Consider the following 18,425-nt stretch of genomic DNA (forward strand, 5'->3'; position numbering starts at 1 on the left):
TGTCGACCATATTTTCCCAAAATTCCAAGTTCTCTGCTACATCTGTTAACTCGAGTTTATCGTCGCCATGTGCTGCTTCGAGATTCTTAAGAAACTTTTAGGGAATTTGATTAACGACGTGTCCGGCTCACGGTTATTTCTGGCACCGAACAATCTCTTCGGTTTCTGTCGAAAGAATCTGCAAACCGTTCCGAATTTTTCGTCCAGTTTCGTGAAATTTATGCAGAAAATACCGAGTATTCAGGCTTGAATGGGTAGCCGTTCGGCCAAGGCAAGGGCCAAAGAGGTCCCACTAGCCAGAGGATCGGTTATGAAGCCACGACGAAGCTCGTAAAAGCGTTCCCGGGACACCTCTGTACGAACCGGACGGCCATTGTGTCCGAGTTCCCTCGGAGCCCCGGCTTTCCATTATCGTCGTTCGTCTCATTAGCGCACACCTGCGAGAGCTGCTTTAAAAAGAATTTCAGCCCCACGACGTGTACACTCTTCGGCTGGGTAGAGGCTCTCTCTTCTCTTGCCATCCGAGGAGGAGAGCGTGAGTCTCTTGGTTCACGTGTTTCTTCGTGGCTGGTGGAAATTGCAGCGGACAGCTGTGCTCTGTTCCTGGCAGAGCCTGTTTAGTACGATCCTCACGTCCTTCGTAATTCGTGAAGCGAATCCACCAGTTTCATCCTCGGTTCCCTCAAGGACACTAACAGAGTATTCCCGAGCCTCTGTCTCGTTGCAACAATCGATGCTGGTAAAAAGCAAGAGGAAAACAAGGCTTTGCTTTGAAAATATCAAATACGAGAGGCGTAGGAGGAGGTAGAGGGTGTTGCGCAAATATTCCCCTGCGCTAATCGTCGCGTTATCTCGTTCCTAATGCAAACTCGCGAAATTATCTCACCGCCCGCCTGCATCCACGGTGACTTCTCTTTCGTGCGAGGTTGCATCATGGATGATTCGACACGCCCAGTTGGATATTACCGACTCGTTTGTTTATGTCGATCGCGAACCGAGAGTTTCGGATGATAGCAGGAGAGAAACGTGGTTCGGATGAAATATAGGTGCGAACGGGGAACTAGGAGACGAGAGGGAGAGCCGCTGCCGTTGTGTCATTGAGGACAGAAACGGAAGGGCATCTGAGTCAGGAGCCTTATCGTTTAACTGCGCAAAAATGCTTCGAGTGAAAAACATCGTTAATGCGTCGGCCACGCGAGTGCACACATAGCTTCTCTCTGTTCAACTGCATCGACGCGACGTTTCTTTTCCCGCCCACGCGCCTCTTTCTTTCTTCTTTCTCCGTTGCGTCGCCTTTTTTTAAATAAAACCAGAGGCGCCTAAGAAACGCGTGCCTGCGTAAACAACTCGTTTATCGGCTATAAATACACGAGCCGAGTATGTACGCAGGTGTTTGCTGGCTGTCACGTGTGCCACCGAGAGGTGTGGGTGGTCGCGTGTACTCTCGGTGACGTTTCTTCGGACCGATTTTGCATAGCGGACGTAATATCTGCTCTTACGATCCACCTCGGTGAAATTAATCGAGAAATAATGAATTAATGATCGAGCATCGTGCGGGCGGCGCGAATTTCGGACGGTCAGTGTGTCGCTCGGAGCGACGCGATAGGCAAATGGACTGATTAAAATTCCAAGGATGGGCCCGCTTGGCCTTGACGAGGCCTTAACAAGCTGCAGCCCGGATGCGTGTAGCACTTACGTGTCCTTGCAGCGGCGCATCGGGTTCGCAAATCACTTTGCGAGACGCGTATCCGTCCTTGGTCGACACATGTTCCTTTTCTTCATACTTTTCCTGGAGAAAAAATCACCCTTTCGCTAAAACCCTTTGCGGTACAACATCGTGGCACAACTTTACTGTTTAAATGTGTCAAATTTGGCTGGTACTTTCAGTATAGTTGAATTTTAATTCTAATTTGTCTAATAAAGGTTCGTCGAATGCTTTGTATGTATGATATTTCATTATTTTTAAATTAATTAGCTCTGACTGACGCAATTATTGAAAAAATCATAGACGAACGGGTTAACCCATTCACTTCCAGACAAATTTAAAGCGTTTCGCCCTGGGCGCCAAAATTTTATTTTAAGTTATTATTTTGATAATGAAAAGTTGACAGTGAAAATGGGTTAACACGCGGGAATGTTACTCTTTAAAATCCATGAATGACATTCGAGTGCTTTAAATACTCTTAAGATATCTGAAACGCCAATTTTTTTCCACGTAACTCGATACATTCGATTAAAAGCCTCGCTTCTTGAGGTCCAAACTTCTTTCATTCTCTGCTCGAGGCGTTTCGTCCATGAGTTCCAATTATAGAGGAAGGAAAAAAAAAGTGCGTTCGGCGAAGAATTTCTTGGAAGGGTCTGAACGTTTCGAGGAACCGAGCTCCCTCGTTCGCCCGATGAATTACGTTACGATGAATAGATAAAGAAGGCATGAATTGGCGTTGCACGCAACGTGCCGGGGTTGCCTATCGATGAACGACACACACGGTCATTCATAGCACGGCGAGAAAATGAGAATCGATTGCGAAACTCTTCCTAGAAATCTAAACCGAGTACTAGCGGCGGACGGGTATCGCTCGGTGTCAAGTTGCGAAAACTGATTCACTCACGAATATCCGCGTAACACGGCTCCTATTACTACGAGATCACTTGTAGAAGCAAACTTGTCGGTCGAAAGGTTGTTTCCTCGCGAATGATGATGTTTCCGATGACGCTATCAATTGTTTTTCGCGCATCGTATCACGAAAAAAATGAGAACGTCATGGAAAATATCGAAATCCTTTCCTCTTTCATCTTTGCCACCTTTGCATTTTCACGTCGATCAAGATTGCTAATTGATCGATTATAATTTCAAATTGATGTAATTGATTCGTGTACGTTGATTGATCATCGAGAAATCGACTTTATAAATAGCTATACCGCTAGAGTCATCGACGATTTCTTGTTTCAATAGGCAGCTATTTTTAAAGTATTCAAAATGAAGCGTCTCGTTGACGAGAAATAGCTGCAGAGTGGAGGCGCGATAACGAAGCCGAATTTCGTTTCGGAAGCGACGCGTCAAGGTTAGATAATAATTTTCCTCCGGACAGAAACACGCTCGGCGGGTCCGTTTCTTGTGTACACCACCCTCGGCTGTGTTTGACGATAGTACGCACGGTCAGCAGGCGGTTCGATAAACCGGTTGCAGCGGAATAAATTGAGAACCGCGAAACGGTGTGTGTCATTTCTTTTTTAACAAACCTCCTCGTCAGCCTTACACGATGCACGGCTTAATGACTCCGCGAGCGGTTTTTCTTTTTTAAGTATCCCTCTCGAGCCGAGGCTGCTTGCACACATGAATTATACTTCACGGAGCGGTGATTAAAAGAGAAAGTAACGGGTTAGAGAGACTGTCCACGATGGGGCAATCTCTTGTCTGCTGCAACACAGTTGTTTCCGTGTTAATCGTTCGAAATGGCAAGCAATGCAAATGGATGATTGTGGTGGTAAACCATGTGTGTGTATCGTTTTTGATATTGTGTTCGATTCAGGACGATACGATCATCATTTGACGCGCAATCGAGGGATATTCGTGTCGTAGGAAATGGACACGCGCGATCCCGGGATTCGCGTACACCGAGCGATAATAATGACTCTATTGATTCTCGTTCTCGCGAAGGTTGCGCAATCAACGGCAAAACATTAGTCATCACGAAAATGAAAGAGCGAGAGAGGAAACGTGTGTGCACTCCGCGTAAGTGGCGATGATTGAAAATAAACGGCTTGGGTTAGCGTCATGTAAATTAACGAAGGAGACAACCGTGTATGCAACGGGGCCTTAGCTTTTTACAATCGGAACGTGCAAATATCGGTTTTCGAGGCGTTGATTATATCGTTGATTATATGCGCGACGGCCGGTCATTGTTGATTACGTTCTATGCAAATCGATCCCGTTCGCCTTTCTTTTTTTTTTTCGGCGTGACGAATTTCAACAAGACTCGCCTCGGTTCGCGCGAAACAACGGGTTACCTCATTCAGTTAATGGCCATGAATTACTCTTCAATCGTCTCGGTGTTAATAGACGGACTTGGGACGGAAAAAGACTTACGGCTGATGATGGTACGTTCGAACCGCACGCTTTAATAAAGAATTATTAAAGATAAGATGATTCAACTCGTTCAATTCCACAGAGGAAATAACATATTTAGTACGGTACTTTCAATTAACTGCAAGGTTTATTCATCGGATAATTGGTATTCGAAAGGAGAGATATATTTCGTCCGCGTACCGTTTCACGAATTCGGTCAACGCACGTTGTACTTGTTTCTACGTATGTACGCGTGTCACAGCCGTCGAAAGAGAATGCAGGTTGCATAATTCGAAACGGACCTCTTGCGTCGATTTTTCCTCCATGCGTACGCTGCGATAAGTGCGCAATATTTCCGTGACCCTCGGCTGACATTGCCAAAAGTTACGAATGCGGGTGACGATGTAAAGGATGGGATGGGAGTCTGGTCGAGTGGAGGCCAAGGTTAAGGTCGCTTGGTCCCCACCTACGATGCCACCAACGCCTCCGTCTCCTTCCCAACTGACTGACGGACTCCTGTCTCTGCACTTCTGCTTCTTTTCTCTTCCTGACGCTGACGTAACTTCCTCTCACGGTCATCGCCACGATCCTTTCGTGTTTGTCATCCGGTCGAAAAATATCCATGTTTCGTTGCAATCTTTCCGGATTTTCCTCGACATCGATATTTGCCTTTCAAATCGACGCAACTTTGCTTATCTCGTGCGAGCTGTTCTGCTCGAATTGAAAAACGAAATTCAAGTTTCCGTGTCGATCGTAGCGGAATCAGACGTTAAGGGTCAGTGAAGTGTAATGCTCAGATAGGCGCGCGTACACTCGCATTTGAATCGAGACGCGTTACATACGTAGTTTTCTCCCCGCATGCGTAACTTTCATACGCGGTGGATAAATACGCGAGTTCTAAAACGTCGCGACACCCTCGCTTTACGCGGAGGGTTATCGAGCTCCTGGGGGTTGGGAGAATTATTATGTACCGCGAGAAACGCGTCGAAAACTCTGCAATTTTTTTCCTCGCCGGAGATTTTAGCGAGGTGGATCGCGGTGAAAATGACAGAAAAATCCGGATGCCACGATTTCTAAAGGGAAATTGCACGTTTGTTACAGGCAAAGTTGCGGTGCGAATGGTATCTTCTCACGTCGCCTAGACTTCAGCGCTTTCAACAGTCTGCCACGCACCAAGCTGAACTCCTACCACATCAAGGTGAGTAATTAATTAGTGTCTTTGTGTTTCGCGCGTTTCAAGAATCGAACAGGCGTGCGAGACTAGCGCTCTAGAGGTTCTGCTCGAGGAAAGTTTGAAATAGTAACCCGGTTAGAGTCGCAGGAAAGCGAGGAGCCAGCTATAGGGGATTCCTTAAAGCGGAAGATACGCGATAGAGCAAGGTCACGATGAACCACCGTGGTTCCTCTACCTTTAAGTCTCGTTTAGAGAATCTTCTTCCTAGAAAATCGTTGATTTTTCAATTATCAAATAAAAATTCTGTAGCGTCCGTGTTATATTAAATTTCATTTCGTGAAATTTCTCTCTTGGTCGAGGGTTTGTTTACCGCTGTCCGAGAAACGAATCGCAGGGAATACCACCCCCGACGCCCCATTGTCCTTGATATGGGGTGAGCTATGTGCGTTTCGTATCTGCGCCGCAACCCCATCAAAGTAATCTCCCGCACGAAAAGCTGGCTTTCCTTCTGTTTTTCTGTCTCTCGTAGCTCGCGTAAAAGTCGGTGCTCGTTGAGCCCTGGCGAATCCTTTGCCCGGCTGGACTGCGTCGTAACACTGTCGTCCTACCCCAAATACGCGAGGGAAAATCAATACCATCGTCCCTCGTGTGCATTTACAAACCACACCGCCCCTTTACGTCCGTCTGTGTTCGTGTTTGCTTCGCTTCGTTATTACCCCCGAATCTAGACAGGAATTTCACTCGTGGTAGTATTTAGACGCGCACGAACACTTTGAAAGGGCGAGCTTAAAAAGCTTAATCAGCCCCACGGACGTGACAGACGAACTGCGTACAACGCGTTGCGGTAGGTCGATCGATGATGAAGGCTTTCGGCCACGGCGCAATAGGGTTCACACCATCCTGGAAAGAATTGCCGAATTCCCTCGTGTGTCACGATGATTTATAGCATTTATTCGTTGTGTAGGGGAAGATAAAACAATCCCGAAGTATCGCTACGCATTATCGGCAACCGTGTATTCGTCGCGTGGCAGAAGTAAATAGAAAAATGCCACAGTGATTTTGATGATTCTCCGATAAAACGATGAAATTGTAACCGCAATCGTGCCCGCGACGATTTGGAATCCACGGCCACGGTAAATTTGATGGATTACAAATTGATTGAACGACGCGGTCGCGTGACGCTGTAAATCCGGCCAATAACGAGCGATTATACGCTCCCGTCAAGGGACAGAGCGAAATTGATTGCATGATAGACGAGCGCATAATTCATACCTTCGAAAATCATTTCGTTTTAATAACGGATCGCGTGATTTCCCGCGTGCGTTCGGTAGAGGATGCAGGAGAGTGCACTTTCCAGCTAGGAATTAGCCGCTGTTTCGAGAGTTGGCTCGTGAAAATAAAGAATGACTGGGCGAAATAGCTGGTCTCTCCCTTTTGACGTGTTCGGTGAGTGCGTCCAAACGAGCAACCATAACGGAGTCACCCCATTGGCGAGCTTCCAGAGGGATTAACATCGAAAAAAAAAAACAAAGAAAAACACTAGCAACGAAGGGGTTAATTTGTGCGTTCGAAACACCAACAGCACGCTCAGTGCGTTGCCGCCGAACATTCGCGTTCGAGTTTTGTAAAATATACCAAGAGAGAGAGTGTAATAAGAAAGAGGAAAAGGGAGGAGGGAAAGGGTAGATTTTACGTCTGGCTTTTTCGCATAACCTTTCATCGTAACGCGAGTTCGGTCTCGAGAAAGGTAGCTCATAAAAACCTCTTCATCGTCTGCCTCTCCTTTTCGTCGTCTACGTTATTTATTCGTTTTGCAAACGCAGAAAAGGCACGCTTTATTAGAAGCAACAATGCTCGTGGGTGCAATGTCGAGAAGCAACGCAAGGTTTACAGCAGCGCGTGCGGATTCCTTTCATTTTCCAACGCGTGAAAAGCCCGCTCCGCGTTTTACGGTCGGCCTTCCACGTGGAAATAAAAGCAGTTTGCACGCGTGCTTCGCGTGAATAAGCGACCGTTTTCGAATCTTTGGCTCCGTTGATCGTTAATCCGGAAAGCAGCGGGAATGCGATCGATTTTCTTCTTCCTTTCAATATTCATCTCGAGAGGGTAGATGCATATGCAAGAGAGCGACGAGGCAGGAGGAACCCTCGAAACCACTCTGGCTTCGAAAGCACCCTTTGTTTGAGGTCCTTCCATGGCAACGTGTGCGCAACTTAAAAGCTCTCCTATCCGATAATCGTATTCGAGAAACTCGATCGTTCTTAACGCGTTCATCCTTTTATTTTATGCATCCGAGATTACAATTTCCAATTTGAAAGAACGAGATATCGCGTCTCGAAACCGTCGCGTCGTATCACTAGAGTGGACAATAAATCGGCGACGAGGAGCGACGAAAATGGGAAAATGGCGTGCCACGGTGCAGTTACTCGAGTCATTTGGTGTACTTATAGATTGGGGTGTGGCTAGCTCGGTCTACTCTCCGATTGCTATCCTGCAAGTACATCGAACTCCGTTCTCGAACCTTGAAACGCGGTTAAATATCATTTCTCAAGCATAATTAATCTTCCGTACTTGAAAGTTTCAACTTTGGTATACGCAAAGTATAAAATGAAACTAAAAGCAGCCCGTACGACGAAAGTGTACACGGTCGTTTTTTTGGCCGGGTTCTTTTCCCACAGTGAAAGGGTTAAGAGGCGGTGAAACTGCTTCGCTACCTTTTTAACGGCGGTGCAGCAAAATATTTTGTTCTCGGTTACGGAAGTAGAAGCCTCTCGACGAGTCGAGCGGAAGAGCCACCGCTCGTGGCAGAGTTCTCTGAATGGCACTCGTGGCCGAGGGAGTGGAGATTAATTAAAAGGACGACCGTCGAGAATCTTCTGTTGCAATTCCAGTACCTTCTGCTCGAGAAAGCTTCCCTTCTTCCTGGTTTAAAGCTCATCCTCTTATTCGCTTATCCACTACGAACGATTGACATTGATTCTCGACTTAGCTGACGCTGATGTACGCGACAGTACGGTCGAAGTTAATAGGAAATACTAGGAATTTCTCGTACACCGAGTAGATACCGGTAAGATTCCCGGATCCTCTCTGTCTATGCTGAAGGAATAGAGAAAGGTCGATGGACATTCGAGTAAGGAGAGATATCGGGAGAGATCGGTCGCCGCGACTTTTTGCTACGGTCTAGGGAAATCGATTCCGTGGGAGTCTAATTGCCTGGTTGTTTAGTGACTTTGAGGAAAATAGAAACATTGCTGAGTTATTATATATCATCGGAATTTAAAGGATTTAAATAGATTTAAATAGACACACCGTTAACGATAAATAGCTTTCCAAGTTTTCTCTTTCTATAATACCTAGGAACATTAACCCTACGCTTATTGGAACAGGTACTTAACAGCTAGGTATACGAAGCCCAGCTTGCAGCCAGGTACAAGGGATCTATTCATCGGATACTCGGTAAATCCAATAGGGCAAATCAGCTTGAAAGCCTGTAATCGATGCGCGGACGCCTGTGTTACCCGTTTGCCGGTACGTCGGGAGGGAAAACGCGGGGGTTAGCGGAATTAATAACTATTGGCCTGTGTCGTTTCATTCGGTGTAGCTTTCCGGGGATTAAACGAGATATTGGCTCGAGCGGTGTATATCGGTGGCGTGCAAGCCCTGAATTTCTCCAGTAGCGTTGCAAGAACCGTTGCGTTATTCCTAAGATAGTTTCCAAGTAATATAATCCGAACTCGGCCCCTTACTGCCGGCGTTGATTAAATTCAGAGGTAGCAGGAAACGATGGACGCGGAAGTTGGAGTTTCTCGCCAGTTTTCGGCGAACGGTGGCTTTCCTAATTTCGTTATGTCGTAACGGGGACCGAAGCACCGTATATCCGTGTTTCGAGTGCCTTTCCGTTCAAGTTTGATTGAATTCTGAATCACCACCAGAATGATCGTCCTAATTCCGTGTACTAATTACTTGCGCCGATTAGAATTACGAGAGCAATTAGTCGAAGGGATTTTTAAACGAACGTGGTCGGGTTGGAAACTGTCGCGACGAAAAACGAGTCCAAAAGGGGTGCGTTTTCTTTTTTCCTCCATCTCGTCCTACCTTCATTTTTTTTTTTAAATCCCTTTTTGTTCCCTGATGGGTACATTTTGTGCGTTAACCCTCGTTCCAGAGCCGACTCGCGGCGCACACAATGGAGCTTTGCATTAAAGGTCATTAGCTTAAACGTTCGCCTTCCTGTTGCGCAACCCGCGCAATTCACCGGCCCGTTACTCGCGAGCGAGCGCATTTCAGCGGAGAAATAATTGTGCTTTTTTTCCTTCCACTATATCCCCCGGTTTCCAGCTACTACTCTTTCTACTTTTAACGCTTTGAATACCGCGGAGTTTATCGACACCAGAAATTGAATACATTCGAATAGCAATTCTAAGTAACCGCGGTGTTATATAAAAAGAATAGTGAAGAGCGATTTAAGGAAATAATTGGTACGAGTAGACTTGTTAACGAGGTTAGTTTCTTTTCCCGAAGAGGAACGTTCGCGTGGGCTATCCTTGACATTTCTCCCTAAACTGGGATAAGTCCTGGTGGCTCCCTCGAGACCAGGACCTACCTCAACCGGATCGATCCAAGATAGCCCCACGCTTTTCTCGCCCCACGTCACGCACACGCAACTATTTTTAGCCCTAAACTTGACGGTGGTACGTAAACTGTTGTATGCTGCCTGGTTCCTTGGCTTATGTCAAGGAAAACACGAAAGAACGACTTGGTTGGTTCGAAATATCGAATTTCCAATGAAAACACCATACCCGATCTGCACGAGTAATAACGATTCTACGTTTATTAAGAAATTTTTATACGCGCGGGTGAGAAACGAACACTGATTTCACCGAAACACGTGATTCGTTCACGATAAGACCGTTGGTTTGCTAATAACCGGTTAAGGGGATACTTTCTCCCGGTTCTCATCTACTCGTTACGAACACGTCGGCCAACGAGAAGTCGACCTTTCATCTTCCAACAGAAAATTACGAACGATAATTCGACGAGGATTTCCCCTTTGCCTCTCGTAAGCTCATCAATCTAATAAACGAACGAAATCGTAAAGATATTGCACGTTCCCATGCAACAACTCGACGCGTTAGTCGAATCATCCTCGTGCAAACTGTACTCGCATTATGTTGCTACTTTCATCGTTTCTCAGCCGTAGGGGCCAAGAAGTTGACTCTCAGAGTCTGAGAACAAATTGCGAATGGAAACGACGATTTATCAGCCTCGACTCTGTTAAGGCAACATTTTCTTTAACTCGTTGATGCATCTCTGCCGCAATTTACCCTAAAACGATAGTCTCGAGGATTTCGAATTTAATTCTGTGCTTCTTCCAACGTCTGAATTACCGGTGTTTCTTTTCCTTTCCGGGATTCCGGAATAAGCAGCGAAGACGTAGGCCGACAGGAAGTAACGGTTATCCACGATGGATGTCATAATCGTTGAGACAAACGTGGCTCTTGCCATGGTTGGCCATTCTGTTAGGACACGAGCATAAAGAAGCCTGACAAACGTGTACAGGGAAAGAAAAAGAGAAGAGGGAACTGACGCGACCCGTCGACTCTGGACGAAAGTAATGGCCACGGACGGACGCTTCCGTTTTCGCGGACGCATTATATCGGCTGCTTCGATAAAACCCGCCTTTTACGGGCTTCCCTTCTCGTTCGACCGGCTTTCTTCTTTCCTTAAACGGGAAAACCTCCCTTTCTCTCGATCTGACCACCGACTAGCTTAGCAGCCTCCTATCCGAGGCTCTTTTCATTAGGCCCCTTTCAACCAGTACCGATTCTATGGCACTGGGCCACGGAGAAAACCTTCCACTAATTATTTCTTCCAATAATTGCTTTCTGCGAGATGTGTGCCGGAGAAAAGCTTTCTCTCGTTTCGGAAGGAAATAGTAATTGCCTCGAGGGGTAGTTTTCGCTCGATTTCATCGAAACTACTTGGACAATCGTTAAGTCTTTCTTATGCTTTGAATCCGATTTTTGCAATTTATTTATCTGATTTTTAACGCAACTAAGAAAATTCTACGAGTTTTTCCTGTTTTATGTTTAATGAATCCTGGTACGATTCTCAGGGAAAACTGTACAATAACGTCCGCTCTCGGAAGCAGCAGAGTGACGAGTGTTTTGTAATTGTAAATGTAATTTTAGCTAACGCAAGGCAACTCGGGTAAAAGGTTTCCCGTGGAAATCGCGTCTCCTTTTCTAGACACCGCGATTAATTCGCAGCCCCTGTTGCACGGAAACATTCGCAAACGGGGACGGGGGTGGTGATGGCACCCCGAAGCATTTGAAGTTTCCGCGCGAGGAGTCGTGAAAAATGTTAATTTCCGCGTTTACGCGTCACCGCTCGCTTCCCATTTTGCGGTTTAATTAAATTTCACCGAGGAAAAGCAGATATTCGAAACGCCTCTTCGTTCGTTGCGGGGATCTCGAAATGGGGAGACGTAAATCGACACCGGCGCGGAGCCCAGGTTCGAAAAGTCGAAAAATTCGAACCGTGTGAACGCGAACTCGCGCGAAGCGTTACAAAATCGCTCGCGTTGCGTTCCAATGAACGGCCCGGGGGATATTTGATCGGCCGATCGAAGTCGATACACGAGAACCGACTGCAAGGATCCTCCTCTTCGATTACAACTTTTCAATTTTCTTCTCGCGGTTGTTGGTTGCGTCACGCGCTGAGAGAAAGCTCCTCGGTAATGCCCGGTTAGCGGTCTCGAGATCTAATCGCGATTATAACGATTTTTCTATACGATTACATATTTCGAAGAGTTTCAAAGAGTTCCTTCGCTCGCCGGGGATCAACGACCAAGTATTCTCTCCTCTTTGTCCTTCTGTACCTGGCGACGCATAAATTTTCCATTTTTCTTTTCTTCTTCGCGTACTCTTCTTCGCCTTCTATTTTCGTAGTACGGCAGCCGAGAAAATGGAAATAAAATCCCGTTATGGAAATGGGAACGACCCGGGATACGAGATTACACCCTTTCTTCGAATAGCAAGATTCTTCTCAATGATCGTCGCGATTGTTTCCTGAGCAGCGTATCGAAGTTTCTTTTAGGAGAAACAAAAGCAGTAGTAGTAGGAAGAAGCTATTCGATTACGTAATAGCATTTCCTGTTTAGCGGAATGGCCTCGGTTCGGTTAACTCGTCTGCTCGATGGAACTCAATTTCTTGGCTTTGCTCTTCGGCCATCGTTCCAGGCGCTTTGGTAAATCCGTTTTCGAATATCCTCGACTGTTTTCTTGATCTATTTAACGCGTTTGCTAGCCATAGGGGTTGTCAGCGACGGTCCCAATGATTCTACGTCCGACGTGGATAATTTTCCTGGGAAAACGCGGCGGGAGATTGTAATTTTCCGTCCGTGTGTCCCTGCGTTACACCCCCGTTTCGGGTTTCCAGGCCGTGTTGGTATTCCAAGTAATTATCGAGGAACGAGGAGTCGAGCAGAAACGTATTATCGCGAGACACGCTTCAGCCAGCCGGTCGTATTACTTTCCCTTTCTTTTCTCTCTCGCTTGTCACTTTCTTCTTTCCCTTTTGTCCCGGTGTCTTTGTTCAGACGATCGTCTGTACCCGTCGGCCTTTTCCTTTCCGTCGTTCGCTCACCCCCGTCCCCCGGAAAAACCCGTGGGGGTTGGTCCGAAGAGTTCCGATAGAGAGGAAAATAGTTGGAACAGAAGAGAACGTAACGTCTGGTGATTTGCTTCTTTCCCGCGATCGATCGATTCGTCATCTCGAGTTTTTGCACCATCGAGTGCCACCCGTCCACCCTTACTCTCGTAAGAAACCGTATAATATTCCTTGGCAGACATCGCTGCGTTTTCTCGATCGTCTTTTTTTTTACAAAACTTATCCAACCTTTTTTCTGTCAGCGATAGATCAAACGTCTCTCTAGAAGGAACCCTTTAGAATATAGACAATAGATGAATAGGTTCTCGTCGGATCACCGATATAATCGCAAAAACAGCATGCTTTTCCTTCGGGAAAAGCAAGGCCCGTAACAACCCTCCGGAGCGAGTATCCAGCCCCGTTGCGTTCGGGTTTCATTAACGCCAGCCCGGTTGAATTATTAACTGCAAACGCAATTGCCCACGGCATGGCAGCAGGAATAGATTGATTGTTCGATAGCGAGCAAGACACGTCGTTCCCTATTTAGGGGACCCGTTGAAGCGAGACGGTCGTTCCACGAGGACGACGGTGGCCCGCGAAAAGTTGCTAGATTTATTATACTATTATTTCGTCCGATAGGCAGCCGGTAAGAACGTTTATGGCGTAGAACGGCGAAATTTGCCTGCGGGAGGTCAATATAAACGTGTCCCGTGAACGAACTTAAGCCCTGTTTTACCCTCCCGGTGCTCTTTGTGAAAGAAAAGCCTGTTCTGATAAACGTTCCCACGATATGGCTACCAGACACATCGCGTTCCTCATCTACGCACCCATGAACAGCGACGATCTTTTAAATCTTCTACGACCCACGATAGGTACCGCGATTATATGGTCGCATCGTTCGTTATTTTCACGTAAAGGTAGTTTGCGGCCGTCGGGGATGGCGAACTTGGAAGTTTCAGCCGGTCTAGATCGTGCATTGTCCGGATGCAGGGAATGGCATTCTATTAAAGTCCTCCCCAAGACGAAGGTGACCCATTCTCCTGCCTCGAAGTGCCAGAGATAGAAGGTGGAAGGGTTATCCACTGTCTCTGGGTACGCTTGTATTTCCGCAAGTCGATATTCGTTCCTTTTGGGGAGACCTACACCGACGCCTTAAATTACTGACACTCACGAAATTAGATTCTAACCGAGTTACAAAGGACGTCAGTTTGAATAGAGGCGTCTTCTGGTAGCCTCGTCCCTACGAGATTTAGGAAGGTCTCTTTTCGATCGAGTCCTATTAAAGTTACTCGTTGAGAGATTACTGTTGCAACTCGAAGTTAGGGCAACGACCGTCGTGTAGAACCGTGAAAGTTCTTAGCGCTGAATGTCAAGGGCAAAGGGTGGTGCCAGAGGGTGTAGTCGGGTTGGATGGTGGGTGCGCGGTAACGGGAAAAGTGGGTGTCGGGAGATACGGTGGTCGATATTGGAAGCAGCCAGGATCGGCTAAATTTACGATTTCCAGGGACGCGTGGGCGGTACAATGAAATCTAATAATTTTTTCGAGGAATCCTCGTTTGCGTTACGTACATTTAAAAGAAAAATCGTCTGTATCGCTGGTTTTTTCTCTCTCTCTCTCTTTGTTCGTTAACTTTTAACCGAAGCGCGAGTTTCTTTAGAAAGAGGTGAGATATCAGGGTGAAAAGTTGCGTCTAAATCTCCGGCTAAGTCTCTGGACTCGTTTATCAACGAGATATCGCGCGGTCCGTAGAAAGAGAAAAGAAGGGAATGGAAGGGTTCCGAAAGGGTGAGAAAGAGATGGAGATCAGGGGGTAGTTTTTCGTCGTGGAACGTGCAGGGATCGTCGGGGACGGATCGTAAGGATCTGTGGAACGGTTGTACGGCTAACCCTTTTGGTTATCCGCGCGAGGATCGTGGCATGGGCGATGGCACGACAATCCTTCCGATGCTATGCCCGGCACCCTTGCCGGATCCAGACATCGGCTACACGGACGGATAACAACGTCGCCGCCTCGGACAGCGAACCCTCGACGACATTAACGCAACCCCTGGCACTTTGAGTCTTGAATATCAACGACATTAGCCGCAACCCCTGGCAAGTAGATGGCCGGGAACGGCATCGGAATGCCAAAACCCTCTGGCCTCGCCACCGTTCGGGGATGACGAATGAAATAGGATACACGTCTGCGTTCTTGTTGCCTTATACCCGAGTTGATTTACATCTCGGTAACAAGCGGTTTCGTTTGATTTTTCATTTTCTTCCCGGAAAGTATACCGGTCTCGTTCGATAGAATATACGCGAAGCTTTAGCAAAACTTTCGATGATAGATTAGCGAGCGTGAACGAAGAACCCTGTTAAGGGGGGCAGCTCGTTATAACTCCGCGAGGTACCGTTCAGGACTTAGGCTGTTGCCGGTACGGGATCAAGAGGTTAGCCTCTTGAATGTTCACGCGAAAGGGGGGATCCCATTGGAGAACTTTTAGAGTTTCGCAGGTAAAGGAGGATAGATAGGTGGTTCTTCGACATTGCCGTTACTCGGTGATGTACTTCGGAAGCCAATGAAGGCAACGTCGAACCAGGCTAGCGCGAAAAGGTAAAGCCGAGAGGAAAGCAGGAACGCTTCGTGTCCGACGATTTTGCTTCGTTTTCGAACTTGTTAGAGTTTTGGGAATAGATTACCATTAATAATGTATTTTACTTTATTACATCCGATTTCGTTGTTCTTTCACTCGCAAAAGAAGACTTTTCTAAGTTGATGGGAAAATTTGTTCCACCCGCAAGTCTCTCCTCCCTCAAATCTGGAACCTGACGTTGCCAATAGATTCGCTCGGTTTCCTTCTCTAGGTTCCAATCTCAATTTCCCCCGAGTACCCGGGAAATGTCTTGCGCTCCCGTGTCTCGTCGGTCGTCGCGCGTTTCTCTTCCCACTTTTATTTTTTCGATGTCCGTCTTTATCGCCTGTCCGATCGGTTCGCCGGAATGGAGACAGGCTTCGCGTTCTCCCCGCAAACCTTGTTAAATTCTGGATGCTTGTCCGTGAAGCAACGACAGCCAGACAGGTTACCCTTTTTTTTGCGGTACAGGTGGGTCTTGTTACCTTCACCAGACGTCACGCGAGTACACGCGATCGATTCCCTTTCGCCTGCTTACTATCGGTGAAAACGTCGCTAGCCATTCGTCGTGGAAAGAATCTTGGTTCGCGCGTCAGCGGTTCCGTGTCCCCGAAAAGAGATCAGGACCTAGGATCACCCCTCGAGACGACGAGACACGGCAAAGGAGGTCACCCTCGACAGAGGAAATCTCGCGACAAGAATCGAGGGGGGTTGGAAGGAGAAAGAGAGTACGCTGTCCCTCGATCGAAGGGTTTCGTCTGCGACGACACGTCGGCAAATCGTCGTAGCGTTTCCGGCGCGTCGCGACGTTACACAAATTAGCGACCTTTATTCCGCCCTGTCCGCTTTAAGTCTACGCAGAGGCGCGAGGGGTGCAGGTGGGAATCAATGGCGCAGCTGACGAGCCTTTGGCTGCGCATGTGCGCAGACAATTCTATCGACCGTCGCTGCAGCACAGACACGGCCTACCCCTTCCAACCCCTCCGGGCCAGGCTGATCCCTAGCAGAACGCGATGGGGAACACGGGGGTTGGTGGTGGCGGCGGCGGCTCGTTCCTCGAAGATACGACTCGCGGTTGTGTGCGCGGGTGAAAAGCTAGGAAGAAGGCGGAGGGAGGTTAAGAGAAGAAGGGGGTGGTGGTAAGGTCTGGAGCACCGGCTGCGACGGCGCTGCAACGTTCCGCGGCCTTGACTCCGCTGACGTCGCCAACTTTCCCCGATGATCCACCGGGGCAGACATCCAGGCGACGCCAGCGGATCTCAGCCACCCCCTTCTTCTGCTGCACCCTTTTTGCAGCATCGTATCAAACCTCCCTCTACTCTTACCCCCGGATGCGCTTCTTCTCTTTCGCTACTACTACCGCAGTGGGCGACACCCTCGTACCATGGGATTGCCAGGTCCTCATAACCCATTTCGAAGAGTGGAAAGAACCGACGCCGAGGGGAATCGTGCTGGAACTCGGTCGAGATCGAACCATCGACGCGATCGACTCGCCATCGCTTCGGGAAAGTAATTTCCAACAACAATTACCCTCTCCCTTTCTCTACGTGCCATTTACTCGAACACGATAGTCTTCTTCAACGACCACTGGCTGAATAAACCGCGCGACACCGAGCTGTAACACGCGTGTAACACGCGTTAGAACGCATCCGATTATCATAATCGTTCGAATTGAGTTCCTTACGACGGAGGAAGATTCTGGTTGTGTCGAGATAGCCCGATACCGACACTTCTTCTTCGTATATCTACTCGCGGTACGGGTTGTCCGTTCTCGCGCGCGTTTTGCATTATGCATGCATCCCTCGGGTATTAATATTATGTCGGTGCTTAAAGTCGACAGGCGCCTTGCTCCCCTTCGCCCCGGGCAAGTTTATCGACTGCCAACTACGAAGCCGCGCGCGGTATACGTAACGAATCGTTTGATCCAGCGACGTACGTATACGCGCCGCGAGATGCGGTCGAGCCGAAAGAAATCGAGCCCAGAAGGGAGGGTCCGTAACCTTTGACGCGAGCAAACGTACGGGATTACGATGTACCGTCTCCCCGAGAGACGGAGAAATAGTCTCTTTGAAGTAACCCCCTGGCGCGGGAGGGTAAGCGCCGATAGCGGAGAAAGTTTAAAGCCGTCTTCGATATGGACGGGCCCGCTTTAAGATCTTTCCTCTCGTTCTTTCGAAGAAAATAAGAATGCGACGTTCAGACGTGCAGCAAAAAGCGTACTCCACTTTGTATTTTCTTCTTTTAACGCGATCGTGTCTTGAGGGTTAGGATTCTCCTATCGCGTTTCACGCGACATTACGCCCGTAGTCCTCGTTGTTGCTCCTTTTACGCCTTGTCGGAAGCAACAGGATGTAACGACTCGATTTTCCTCGGTTGTTTACCCGCCGACGGGGTTAAGAATTCCGTCCTTTGGACCGCCTTCGTCGTTTCGGGGGATGCGTTTACGGGGCCGGCCGATCTGGCGCGTTAAAGAGAACGACGAAACAAATTGTCGGCCAAGTTTCGAATTCCCCGTTTAATCGTCGTCGTCTTCTCTTCTCCTCGGTTATCTTTTCACGAAGAAGAGCGTCGTAATCAGAGACGCAGCCCTCCGTAGCAATTTTACCCCTTTGTTGAGAAACGGGGCCGGGTCCGGCCGAAAATCAGGCAACCCTTTGGTCCCTCGCGTTCCACCCCCTCACGCTGATTCTCGTCCTTTCCGTCATCCTCGACACGAGCTGCAGGCGTACTGTCAACTATCAACGGCCAGACAATAGCGTGATTAGGGCACAATGTTCCCTCCACCCCCGTGGCTCGATTGCTACCGGGCGTGGACTTCCATCTCCTTCCCTCTGCCTGCCTTTCCACGTTTCTCCGTAACGGGAAAGTGCGAACGGCCACAAAAGGACACACCGCGTGTCTCTATGTCCTCCCTTCCTTTCT

The 18,425-nt window shown here is 48.0% G+C and overlaps 1 protein-coding gene across 1 annotated transcript in view; it reads left to right on the plus strand.

Moving 5' to 3' along the window:
* LOC114878289 (headcase protein) overlaps positions 1–18,425 on the plus strand; it is a 101,697-nt gene that overhangs the window by 12,837 nt on the left and 70,435 nt on the right. Inside the window, exon 2 of the mRNA XM_029191908.2 lies at positions 5,168–5,264. Coding sequence (XP_029047741.1) covers positions 5,168–5,264 — 97 coding nt within the window. The remainder of the gene's footprint in view (positions 1–5,167; positions 5,265–18,425) is intronic.

This window comes from Osmia bicornis, chromosome 9 (genome assembly GCF_907164935.1).
Source record: "Osmia bicornis bicornis chromosome 9, iOsmBic2.1, whole genome shotgun sequence".
Lineage (NCBI taxonomy): Eukaryota > Metazoa > Arthropoda > Insecta > Hymenoptera > Megachilidae > Osmia > Osmia bicornis.